General features: G+C 39.0%; 1 protein-coding gene across 18 annotated transcripts in view; it reads left to right on the top strand.

The window, feature by feature from the left end:
- Window positions 1–13173, top strand: part of nedd4l (NEDD4 like E3 ubiquitin protein ligase) — a 92643-nt gene that overhangs the window by 77155 nt on the left and 2315 nt on the right. For all 18 annotated transcript variants that reach the window (XM_034296813.1, XM_034296812.1, XM_034296811.1 and 15 more), the window contains 10 exons: window positions 527–585; window positions 4388–4453; window positions 4937–5166; window positions 7346–7467; window positions 7634–7704; window positions 8527–8696; window positions 9246–9306; window positions 9768–9827; window positions 10596–10703; window positions 11856–11952. In XM_034296813.1, coding sequence (XP_034152704.1) covers window positions 527–585; window positions 4388–4453; window positions 4937–5166; window positions 7346–7467; window positions 7634–7704; window positions 8527–8696; window positions 9246–9306; window positions 9768–9827; window positions 10596–10703; window positions 11856–11952 — 1044 coding nt within the window. The remainder of the gene's footprint in view (window positions 1–526; window positions 586–4387; window positions 4454–4936; window positions 5167–7345; window positions 7468–7633; window positions 7705–8526; window positions 8697–9245; window positions 9307–9767; window positions 9828–10595; window positions 10704–11855; window positions 11953–13173) is intronic.

Below are 13173 nucleotides of genomic sequence, written 5' to 3'. Positions count from 1 at the left end.
AAAGAGACACACAAAAAGGTCTCTGTTCAAGTTTTCCAGCGTCAGCCAAGTGATGATTTCGGAACGGTCACGTCCGTTTTTCCTCATAAATGGATTTTTTTAAACTAAAATAAAATAATGTATGTTCTATAGAGAGCCGACACTCATCCATTCGGCTGGTATTATTTATTTTGGCTTGTGCATTTTAATTCACAGAATTTCAACAAAGTATATTGTCTCCCAAAAACTCGCATCTTTTTTTTCTCACGTCTATAACGCATGTGTATTTCCCTCATTAAATATAAAACGCATGTGTAGATTGATATTTTTCTAATGTCTGTACTCCTTTATTAAGGGAGTATGGACATATAGACAGACATTTAAATATATTGGTATTTTCTGAGAATTTATATTTTATGTTTTGACTGCAAATGTCACGTCCATAACGCTGGAATTGCCCTATAGCCTTTTCAAATTAATTGCTTTGTTTTTCATATCACAGAAAATAATTTTAACAACACATTTTCTGTTATTTTGTCACCTTTAGATACCAAAGCCACGCAGTGGGAGGATCCTCGTCTTCAGAGCCCCGCCATCACTGGGCCTGTAAGTATCTGAGTATCATCTGAGGTGGCTAGAGGCACCTTGAGGCCTGTGTTAAAAACTGCAGCTTGAAGAGTTGTCAGAGAACACCTGTCCACATAACAAGAAACAGACAAAATAGCAGCACAGACATTTGATGCTAACTCTGCTAGGATTGAAAGCCAGAGTAAAAAGGTATCTTTAGCAATTACTTAAAAGTGTGTATAGTCTGGGCGTTTCAAATATGCAGTGGAAGGCTACTCCAGAGGATGGGACCACCCACCACGAAAGTTCGATCCCCTCTTGTTTTTAGCCTGGCTTTTGGGACAACTGGAAGTAACTGGTTAGCTGACCTCAGTGCTCGGGCTGGAGAATGACGATCTAAACGTTCAGACAGATATAAAGGGGCCAATCCATTTATAACCTTACAGACAAACATTCAAATCTTGAAGGAAATCCTGAAATGAACAGGAAGCCAATGGAGGGAGGCCAACATTTTTATGTCCTCCCGTTTTCTTATACCAGTTAAAAGTCAAGCGGCGGCATTTTGTACTAGCTGGAGCCAATTTAGGTTTTTCTGATTTACCCCCAGGTACAAGGAATTACAGTAATCCAGCTGAGACGTAATAAATGCATGGATAACTATCTCAACATCCCTCAGATAAAGATAGACCTTAACCTTTGCCACAAGTCTTAGCTGAAAGAAGCTAGATTTCACTACTAGACTAATTTCCTTATCGAATTTGAAGGAGCTATCAAAGATAACACTGAGACTCTTTACAAACTGTCTACTATAAGAGGCTAGAGCGCCTAGGGTACCAAGAGGATCACCCAGCAAGTTACCTTGTCCACACATAAAAATCTCTGACTTACTTTCAAGTAAGAAAGTTTAGCCAACCAGATTTTGATGTCCTTAAACAGTCTGTACAGAATCTTTAGATGTTGTTTTTAACGGCATATAAATGTGTACATCATCGGCAAAGCAATGAAAGAGGATATTGTGTTTATTAAAAATGTACCCCAAGGGCATCATATACAGGTGCTGGTCATAAAATTTGAATATCATCAAAAAGTTGATTTATTTTAGTAATTCCATTCAAAAAGTGAAACTTGTATAATGTATACATTCATTCCACACAGACTGATATATTTCAAGTGTTTATTTATTTTAATTTTGATGATTATAACTGACAACTGATGAAAACCCCAAATTCAGTATCTCAGAAAATTTGAATATTGTGAAAAGGTTCAATATTGAAGACACCTGGTGCCACACACTAATCAGCTTATTAACCCAAAACACCTGCAAAAGCCTTTAAATGGTCTCTCAGTCTAGTTCTGTAGGCTACACAATCATGGGGAAGACTGCTGACTTGACAGCTGTCCAAAAGATGACCATTGACACCTTGCACAAGAAGGGCAAGACACAAAAGGTCATAGCTAAAGAGGCTGGCTGTTTACAGAGCTATGTGTCCAAGCACATTCATAGAGAGGCGAAGGGAAGGAAAAGATGTGGTAGAAAAAAGTGTACAAGCAATAGGGATAACCGGACCCTGGAGAGGATTGTGAAACAAAACCCATTCAAAAATGTGGGGGAGATTCACAAAGAGTGGACTGCAGCTGGAGTCAGTGCTTCAAGAACCACCACACACAGATGTATGCAAGACATGGGTTTCAGCTGTCGCATTCCTTGTGTCAAGCCACTCTTGAATAAGACACAGCGTCAGGAGCGTCTCGCCTGGGCTAAATACAAAAAGGACTGGACTGCTGCTGAGTTGTGTTCTCTGATGAAAGTACATTTTGCATTTCCTTTGGAAATCAAGGTCCCAGAATCTGGAGGAAGAGAGGAGGGGCACAGAATCCATGTTGCTTGAAGTCCAGTGTAAAGTTTCCACAGTCAGTGATGGTTTGGGGTGCCATGTCATCTGCTGGTGTTGGCCCACTGTGTTTTCTGAAGTCCAAGGTCAACGCAGCTGTCTACCAGGAAGTTTTAGAGCACTTCACACTTCCTGCTGCTGACCAACTTTATGGAGATGCAGATTTCATTTTCCAACAGGACTTGGCACCTGCACACAGTGCCAAAGCTACCAGTACCTGGTTTAAGGACCATGGTATCCCTGTTCTTAATTGGCCAGCAAACTCGCCTGACCTTAACCCTATAGAAAATCTATGGGGTATTGTGAAGAGGAAGATGCGATACGCCAGACCCAACAATGCAGAAGAGCTGAAGGCCACTATCAGAGCAGCTTGGGCTCTCATATCACCTGAGCAGTTCCACAGACTGATCGACTCCATGCCACGCCGCATTGCTGCAGTAATTCAGGCAAAAGGAGCCCCAACTAAGTATTGAGTGCTGTACATGCTCATACTTTTCATGTTCATACTTTTCAGTTGGCCAACATTTGTACAAATATTTTTTTTGTATTGGTCTTAAGTAATATTCCAATTTTCGGAGATACTGAATTTGGGATTTTCATTAGTTGTTAGTTATAATCATCACAATTAAAAGAAATAAACATTTTAAATATATCAGTCTGTGTGTAATGAATTAATATAATATACAAGTTTCACTTTTTGAATGGAATTACTGAAATTAATCAATTTCTTTTTGATGATATTCTAATTTTATGACCAGCACCTGTATAGTGAGAAAAGGATGGGGCCTAAAATAGAGCCTTGGTGGACCCCACAAGTGAGAGGTGCTGTAGTCGATGAAAATTCGGTCAGGTATGACTCAAACCATTTCAGGACAGTTCCTTTGATGCCAATGGACTGTACAAGGCGTTTCAAGAGAATCCTCTGATCCGCCGTGTCAAAGGCTGCAGACAGGTCCAGAATCACCAGAAAAGCAGGGCTCCCTGAGTCAATAGTTTCAAGAAGATGGTTAAAAACTCTTAAGCATGCCGTTTCAGTAATATGACATGGTTTGAAGCCAGACTGAAACCTTTCCTGGATATCATGATTTCCTAAAAACATCAGTTGGTTAAGAACTACTCTCTCTAGTACTTTAGAGAAAAGGGGTAGCTTAGAGATGGGCCTAAAATTTGAAAGAACATTAGGATCCAGGTTTATTTTATTAATAAGAGGCTGTACTACAACATGTTTAAAAGCAGCTGGAACACACTCAGAAATAAGGCAAGTATTAATCAGAATAAGAATACTGGGCTCAACTGTATCGAAAACATTTTAAAAGACAAGAGGGAATGGAATCCAGGGGACAATTTGTGGGGCACATGTTAATAATGAAAGTGATATAGTCTCAAACTGATCTAAGACAGCTGAGAAAGTAGAGGGAGGAGAAGGGTCTAGGGTGGAGGCAGTCGGTAAATTTTTTAGAGCCGCAATCTTTCCAATAGTTAATTTTTTTTAAATCCTCACACAGTTTGGCTGATGGAACAATACAAGCCGCGCTACTGGGATTTATCAGAGAGTTAAGAGAGTTGGAAAGAACCTGAGGCGTATGATTATTGTTGGAAACAAGGTTTGATATATATTGTGCTTTTGCAGCTTTAACAGTTCACTGATAGTATAGCAGTCATGTAGCATTCCTAGGGAAACCTGGAGTTTACTCAAGGGAGAGAATGGGCTTGAAAAACAATAAATATTTTTTTTTTTCATACAAAATAATGAGGCAAAATACTGTCACTTTATTGTACATAATTTTTCATGACAAATGTTCTGTCTCATGAACAAGATAAGCGTCTCGATGGAATAGACAGTCACTATGCTACATTATTCTTTATGACAAAGATACTCTCTTTCACATACAAGGTAAGCCACTCTAGAATATTCAGTCACTAACAGCTGCTCACTTGTACCATTTCAGGCTGTGCCGTACTCCAGAGAATTCAAACAGAAATACGATTACTTCAGAAAGAAGTTGAAGAAACCGGTAAGAAATATTAAGTTGCTGAATTTGCATAATTATTCAAGGTGAAATTGTCTATCAGCACCTTCCGTTTAGAGGGTCTGTGAATGAATTCACTGTTAATCAAGGCATGCAATGTGATATAAAAACTTCGCCTTACAAATGCTAATTATTAATTGATGTACAGAGCAAACCCTCTTTCCCTTTGTGTATTTCCTGATTAGATGTAGATGGATTTTAGCCATGATCAGTCACCAAAAGTCTTTACGAAATAGTATTAATGAATCTCGTATTTTTTTCTTAGGATTTACCAACAGTTTTGGTATTTCCTCTAGGAACACTGGATATGCATGGAAAATGTCCCTTATTCACCCACTTGCTCGTTCACGCTCACTTTTGCTCAATCGTTTACCTACCCCACACACCCAATCTCTCTTTCTCTTGTTCTCTTTGAGTGTGTGTACTCTACTCCCATGTTCTCATGCTTCTGTGTATGTGTTTCCTCAGGCGGACATCCCCAACAGGTTTGAGATGAAGTTGCACAGGACCAACATCTTCGAGGAGTCGTACCGCCGCATTATGTCTCTGAAGAGGCCAGACATTCTTAAGGCCCGCCTCTGGATCGAGTTTGAGTCAGAGAAGGGGCTGGACTATGGGGGCGTGGCCAGGGAATGGTTCTTCCTGCTCTCCAAAGAGATGTTTAACCCTTACTACGGACTATTCGAATACTCAGCCACGTAAGTCTAGGACAGGGATATGCTCTTTTCAAAATCATCTAATTGTGTTTTATTATTTGAAATGACCTTAAATTTAGTTGTGTGCCATCATATTTAGTGCCTTTAAAGGCTAGCCCATGTCTTAATCTGCTTGCTCAGAGTCTGATGAACTCTTAAGTCACTGCCTAACAGTATAGATGTGTCATTGCAGCCATGGCTCTAATCCTGGTTTCTGCAGTCTGACATGGCCATGGATGTAACAGACAGCAGTGCTAATGACCTTGCTTGGGAGCTCTATAGGCAGATCACAGGACTGCTTATTCGCAGTTGTTGGCTGGAGAATGCACTCTCCTCTGGGTGCATAGGTTCAGTGAATACTTGCAGGTTGGACAGAAGAGAGATTTGCCTTGGAGGATATCGCAATCTTTATGTCCTCTAGTTATGAGTTTAGACTTATAACTAAACTCATAACTAAACTAACCCTGGGCTTAGGAAAGTTTGTCATTTTTTGTGTGAAGCTGTACTTAGTAATTAGTCATTTGTTATTCTTAATATATATATTTTTTTATATAGAACAAAATTATGATCATGTTTTTTTGTGACTTATGAGTCTATGTTGGCTTGGCCCTGCTGTGTGTGTCACAGAAGTCATACTGTATCCATCCACTCAACCAGAAGGATAGCACCATTATTAGAAATACAGTCATGGCCAAATGTATTATCTTCTATCCAAACAATACACCATTTCTTCTAGAAATCTGTTTTTGGTTTTTCCTATAAATTGGTTCCCAGTTCACACCTACACAACCTGGTTAGGGTAGAAACTAACCAATTAGTAACCTAATTAGTCAATCAAGTACAAGGAGAGATTGAAAACCTGCAGACACACGCCCCTCTGTGTAATAGTTTGTATACCTCTGGTATAGAGTTAAGGACTCATTATCCTGTTCGGTGTCACTGTTTGTTTGTAAACAATGAGCATGGAGAAAAGAAAGAAAACCAGGAAATAGTCTGAGGAGTTCAGACACAGGATTGTGGCCAACAATGGACGATCACAAGGCTACAAGTCCATCTCCAGAGACCTTGATGTTTGTTTCCACCATACCTAATTTAATCAAGAAGTTTCAAGAAACCACACAGATTCATGCTGACCTTCAGACCCAATTTACAACAGATTCAATTCAGATTTAATTCAACTCAGTGCCTCAATCTCCTGTGTATAAATCAAACCAAATTAGAGCCTTTTGGTAAAGCACACCATCTGGATGTTTACAGAAGAAAAAGAAGCCTTCAAATGAATTAACACTTTCCCCACAGTCAAACAGAGGAGGTTCAGTTTCTGTGTTACTGAGTGCCTTGAACAGGTGCATGGTATCATGAAATCGGAAAAATACAAAGGCATTTTGTATAACATGGTTAAAACCCATTGTCAGACAACTGGACCTCCGTCCAAAGTCATGGTTCTTCCATCAGGACAGTAACCTCAAACACACTTCAAAAAGCTCCAATGAATGGTTGAAGACAAAAAGCTAGACTGTTCAGATGTAGCCAACCGTGAGTCCAGATATAAATCGTATTTAAAACCTGTGGATAGGTCTGAAAACCAGAGATAGGCTGTACCCTTCAAATCTGGGAGAGCTAGGGCAGTTTGCACAAGAAGGCTGGGCCAACCTGCCAGTGAAGAGGTGCATGAAGTTTATACATGTCTATAGGAAGCGATTGATACAATTGTTTTGGACAGAGGCAGCGCTACCAAATATTCAGTCTAGGGTGATAATATTTCTATCAATGGCATTTGTTTCTTTTCTGATTTTCTGATCTGAAATTATATATTAGATTTGAATCAATAACAAAAGTTATGTAATATTAACAGTGAAATAAAGTTTAAGCCCTCATAAATCAGAGTTTTTTTGTTTTGTTTTTAATCCAAAATATCTATTTGGGGTCCCAGTTTTATTCATTAACTTTTCTAGATCAAATGTTTTCAAGAGTTGTCTTAAATTTTTATCTAGATTCTGTACATAGAGGGTAACTTTAGGTCAAAATGTTAACTTGATGACCTATGTAGATATAATTGATTATGTATTGTGGTATAAGGATTTCAGTTGCCTCGTGTCACAGTTAATTGTTTACTTAAACATACTTTATAGTGCCTGTTAGTGTACCTGATCCTTCCTCTGTCCTGCCTTTGTCTCTGCAGAGATAATTACACACTACAGATCAACCCTAACTCTGGTCTTTGTAACGAGGACCACCTTTCATACTTCAAATTCATCGGCCGAGTGGCAGGGATGGCCGTATTCCATGGGAAGCTATTGGATGGTAGGCATCTTGATTATCACAATTATAACCGCTTAATTCAAGCCTGGTTTTACTGCATTTTACAGGTACCAGAGTTATTCTAACAAATAAGCAGTGTACCTGTAATATGTAGTGGAAACCTTTTAGTATGTGTGGCCCCAGATCTAAACTTTACTTATATTTCCAGGTTTCTTTATCAGGCCGTTTTACAAGATGATGCTTGGAAAACAGATCACATTAAAAGACATGGAATCTGTGGTAAGCTCCTGTCCATTTAGTCATCTACATTAATTATATGAATGACTTTAATATGAAATTAAGATTAAATAAAGCCATGTCCCTGAGGATTGAGCTGGAACTCAAAGGTACCAGTAAATACTTAAATAAACATTTAGATCCATTTGTACGTTTCTTTATTTAGATTATGGTCATGTCAAATTTCTTACACGGTTAATACTGTAATGCTTTTAAATACAGCTTGAACAGGAATACTAGAAGGCTGTTAATTTTTAAGATTTATCACTTTTTCTTTAATCAATTGTTTTTTCTAAAAGATCCAAGATGATCACATGCCTACAACACTTTTTGCGTACAATGTTGATTGGTGGATGGAATCATATGCAATGAATTTACAAGCTTAATGATGACAGAACCAGGACAGCCCAGCATGTTACAGTGATTATATTTACAGAGTTTATATGAATTTTTATCAGTCCCATGCTTCATTAACAGCCACCAATTAAAAGTAGCATGCGTACTTTATAGTAATTTATATTGTTTTTCTCAATAACAATTAACATGAGAAAATATATAGGCTTCCCTGCCTGCATGGATACGGTTTGTTGGGATCTATGTGCCTTTCACATAGGGGTAGCAGCAGCTAGGTAATAAACAATAGCAGCGTATGTGTATTGTGCAAAGTATGTGGATATTAGCTGCTATTTTAAATATGCTGGTAGAATGGGAAAAAACTGATTCATCTCGTTAAACAACTGTCCAGTCCAAAGAAACTCAAAGCATACAGCTTCAAATGCAAGACATTAAATTCACATTCCATTCCCTTCCACTCTGACTCTGTAGGACAGCGAATACTACAACTCCTTGAAGTGGATTTTGGAAAATGATCCTACTGAGCTGGACCTGCGGTTTTGTATTGATGAAGATAACTTTGGACAGACATACCAGGTGGATTTGAAACCAAGTGGTGGTGAAACAGTGGTCACCAATGACAACAAATTGGAATACATTGAGTAAGTTAACTTTCATCTTGAATCACACAAATCCACAGACAAAAAATGAGGTTAGTTAGAAAGCGCCTTTCATGGACAAATGAGCAAATAAACAAAGCAAGACAGCATTGAAAACTAAAGCAAATGCTTTAGCAAATCTGCAAATGTGCTAAATCTGAAAATGAAACATTAATCATAACTTTATTTAGTTACCTCCTTTTTGCTATTGTAATTATCTGATGCATTAATCTGTGTTTATTTAGTTTGTTGGTATTACTAATACATTATTTGTAGATATGGATTTGTGATAACACTCCAGTGTACCCTATCGCGTTCTCTTTTCAGTCATTTAGAAGGTCTTATCCAGAACGATTTAAATGATCAGTTAGGGTTAATTGTCTTGCCCTGGGTATTCTTTTACTCTCTTGCATCTGCAGCATTTTGAGTTAAATTCACACTGGCTGACAGTAATGAACTTACCACTTAGTTGTTCTAGATAAGAGCACCAGGTAAATGTTGTGTATGTTCTGTCTCACACACAGCAATTGTGTATGTTCTGTCTCCCTATAGCCTTGTCATCCAGTGGCGGTTTGTGAATCGGGTACAGAAACAGATGAATGCCTTCTTGGAGGTGAGTGCGTACTAGTAACCGTAAGTCCCTCAAACTAAATTTTGGACCTCAATGTCAGAACCCACAATTGCAAACATTTAATCAGGGACTTATTTAGACATGGAGTGCAATTTATGATCAGGTAGAACTGAAAACCAGCTGGCTCTGGACCTTCTAGGGTAAGAGTTAACGTCCCTTGCCCTAGACACTACCTTCCTTCAAATGTTTATGGCTGTAACTATTATGGCCACTTGGGGACAGTAAATCACCAGGATTTTCACTGGGACCAAAAGATCAACGCAGTCCCTGTGTTGAAGGGTTTAGCCTCTCTTTGTATGTTTTAGGTTTACATACCAGTCCTTTCTGTTCAGCAGAAAATCATTAGGTACTGACAAGTTTGAGGAAATCTTATCTGGATTGGTTTAGCTGTTTAATGTTAGGTGCATGCTAATAAAATAATTATTCCTTTTTGTGTTCAACAGGGATTCACTGAACTCATTCTCATCGACCTCATTAAGATATTTGATGAAAACGAGTTAGAGGTAAATTTTTGTTCATCTTTAAAAAAAAAACACACTATTTTTACATTGATTTGTTACAATGTTCCTGTTATATCTTAAAAACAAGATTTCAGTTTATTTATTATATTTCATTTATTGTATTTCATGCCACAAAATGTATTAACAAAGTAGTATTGTATTATAACTGTAATCCAAAACCAGTCTTAATGAAATTTTAACTACAATGCATAGTTGAGTTTCGAGTTCAATCTTCATATTCCTGTTATAATTTATTTCTATGGCGGATGACACACACCCTTGTTTCTCTGACAGTAGGCAAACCATAGGTTTCCATTTCACTCAGCCCTATTTTTGGTGCCACGTCCATTGTCTATTTCGATCTAATCGAGTAATTTATCGGTCTTGTATCTATTCAAGTAATATATCTGTCTTGTATCTACACTGAGTGATTCACCATCCTCAATGAATGGTGAGAAAGTTAATTCATTTCGACAAACCTACAACTTATTTATCAAAACCAAGCCCTCCACCTGTCATTCTGTAAAGAATAATCCATATATTTCCCAAAAAGGAACTGCTTGTCCTAACATTATCAAGGTTTGTTAAAAAGGAGCGCTCCCTCTGGAGCGGCACAGGGTTTTGATTTTCAGAAACCCTGAAGGACAGTGATTCTAAACTCCCAATGTCCTCTAGAAAATATTAGTCCTTAATTTCTCTATCTTTATTAATCAGTGTGTGGAGAATGATGATCAATGATCATTTAATTCGGATTTCTCTTGTCTTCTCCAGCTCTTGATGTGTGGTCTGGGGGATGTGGACGTGAATGACTGGAGACAACACACTGTGTACAAGAACGGCTACTGCCCCAACCACCCCGTCATCCAATGGTTCTGGAAGGTACAACAGCCCAGCAATGCCAGCCCCACCCTCTCTCTCCCACTCTACCCCTGCCCTCCCCCACTTCTCAGCCGCTCATCCCTCCGTCCTCACGTCCTACCCCTATGTTTAGCCCAGCTATGTGAAGGGTCACCATCTATCCTAAATGAAACACTGTCTGGGATATTTTGGGAAAAGACCCACCTAGTCAGGCTACCGGGCATCACTGTTCTCAACCGTTAATGAGCTGCCCCGGAGAGGAAAATAATTTCTACGGCTATACGACTCAACGTAAACTACACAGCGACATAATTGATCTCTTGGCCACTTGTAAATGATCTCCATGGGGGACAAAACTTGTGTAGCATTTGAAGATCAAAGTCTGTTTGGTTTAAAACAGCCATGTTTGCTCTGATGAAAGAGCAGTCCAGGGTAGCAATGGCCCTGGTTATCAGGCCCTATCACTCTCTGGAGCTTGGCGCACTTTCACCACACACGCAAGCGCGCCGACACACAAACAGGGTCAGATGAACCGACTCAGAGAGAACGACCAGTTCAAACAGCTTCTGTCTGTTTTTTCTTGACCGGTCCCCACCCCTTATTGACCCTGTTATCAACAAATGTTGTCCCAACCAGGCAACACACCAGGCAAACTGAGCAAGATGATCAGTTCAGCGATAGCCTGCATACAACAAACCAGAGGGGTATCATACAAACAAAGCTTTGATCTACTCAGCGCTTTCTAAATCTGTCCCGCTTCAATTACATTCACATTCCAGCTCGGGTTCCATCTGTACTAGGGAAGTTGATATTGATCGTCCGCCTGCCACTAACTCTAACGCCGTTCAGTTAGGAGAGCCAACCAGGCCAACGCCAGGGTTGTTGGTTCTTACTCTTTCAGAAGGCTGGGATGTGAAATAGGCAAAAGTGCTGTCTTCTTTGATGCACTCCTGGGTCTTCCCCATCAACCCCCTTCCTCAAATAACACGTTTGTCTCATGCGGTTTTAGCTCCTGAATCCCATGCAGTGATCGCGCTGGCACTGTAGGGCTATATTTAACAAAAAATTTTACAAAACCAGCCAAACACTATTCAAAAACATTGCTGTACCTCAGTGAAATCTATAAGCCATACATGTGTTGTAAAACATGGTGATCTGTTTGTTTCCCCGCAGGCCGTGCTGCTGATGGATGCAGAGAAGAGGATTCGTCTGCTTCAGTTTGTCACCGGGACATCCAGGGTCCCCATGAACGGCTTTGCTGAGCTCTATGGTGAGAGATTTCCATAGTACGCTTCTGCTGCATTGCTTTGGCACCGCTGGGAGATCCATTTGACCTTTTGAAATAGGGTTGTGAAGTAAAAGCAATGCTTTGTAGTACATCCTTTGTCTCAACCAAGGACAATTATACTACTTTATTTATATATATATTTTTTACTAGATTTCTTAGATGGATCCTCGCACTGAAAGAAGTCTATGCGCCAAGAGAAACTGTTGTTTTTTTAAACTGCCAGTTCAAACTAAAATCAGTGGAAGCAATAGTTAACATGCATAAAAACAATCAAATTCACCAAAAAATATACGGTCTTTTACTTATAGGTGATTTAGACAAGCCACCATTACTTACACTGATTATTTGCTGGCACTGTCTGAACGAATCTAAGCTTTGTAATGGCTGAACCATGGATTACAGTTGTTCTTGGAATATAGACCTTTTGTAACTTAAGCCGTGTTTCCACCAAAGGTACCTGGAATCTTTAGTTCCAGGAAATACTTTTCAAGGAACTAAAAGGTTCCTTCAGCCCATTGTTGTGTGCGTTTCCACCGCAGTCTAAAGACCTGTGAAGATTAGGCAAATTAGCCTGCTGATGTATATTCTCACTCTGACCTATGAACCGTACACCATACAAAGCAACACTGCAACAGCACAGTAACCATGGAGGAGATTCAAGTTGTTGCTGTTGATCGTGATTTATTGGATTTTATGAGCGATTGTGGAGATTGACCGTGAGGTGACTGAGACGGATTCAGGCCAACGCACATAAAATAAAATCTGTTGTGATTTAATAAATATTTCAGCAGTAAGCGAGATAGTGTGGGAGTTATTCTGTTTTCAGATTTATGCAAACAGCCACTATACATTTGGTTCTACAACTTTTTATTTATCTCTAAAAATTTAGGTGTAAAATTCAAATGTGCAAAACAAGTATAAATAACTTAGGAGCTCCAAGGAAATCTTGAAGGGGCATTTAACTACTTGTACCAAATCAAAAAATTCTTCAGAAGGCAATATCTGGATAATCACAGTTGGCAGAGTTGGTAGCTTTTTAAATTTCGCAGTAGTGTAAAACCTAAATGATTTTAAACATGTAATGAATTGTTGGAGACAGGAGTAGAAGGCACATATATTGTGTGTGTATGATTGATAGTGGCTGCTCAAATATTTTAAATGTATGCATGTTCAGCCTAAGGAAAAAAGCCTAAGGATTAACTA

This window comes from Esox lucius, chromosome 14 (assembly GCF_011004845.1).
Source record: "Esox lucius isolate fEsoLuc1 chromosome 14, fEsoLuc1.pri, whole genome shotgun sequence".
In the NCBI taxonomy this organism is placed as follows: Eukaryota; Metazoa; Chordata; class Actinopteri; order Esociformes; family Esocidae; genus Esox; species Esox lucius.
The sequence above is the reverse complement of the archived record's forward strand: the minus strand, read 5'-3'. Positions and strand labels throughout refer to the sequence as shown.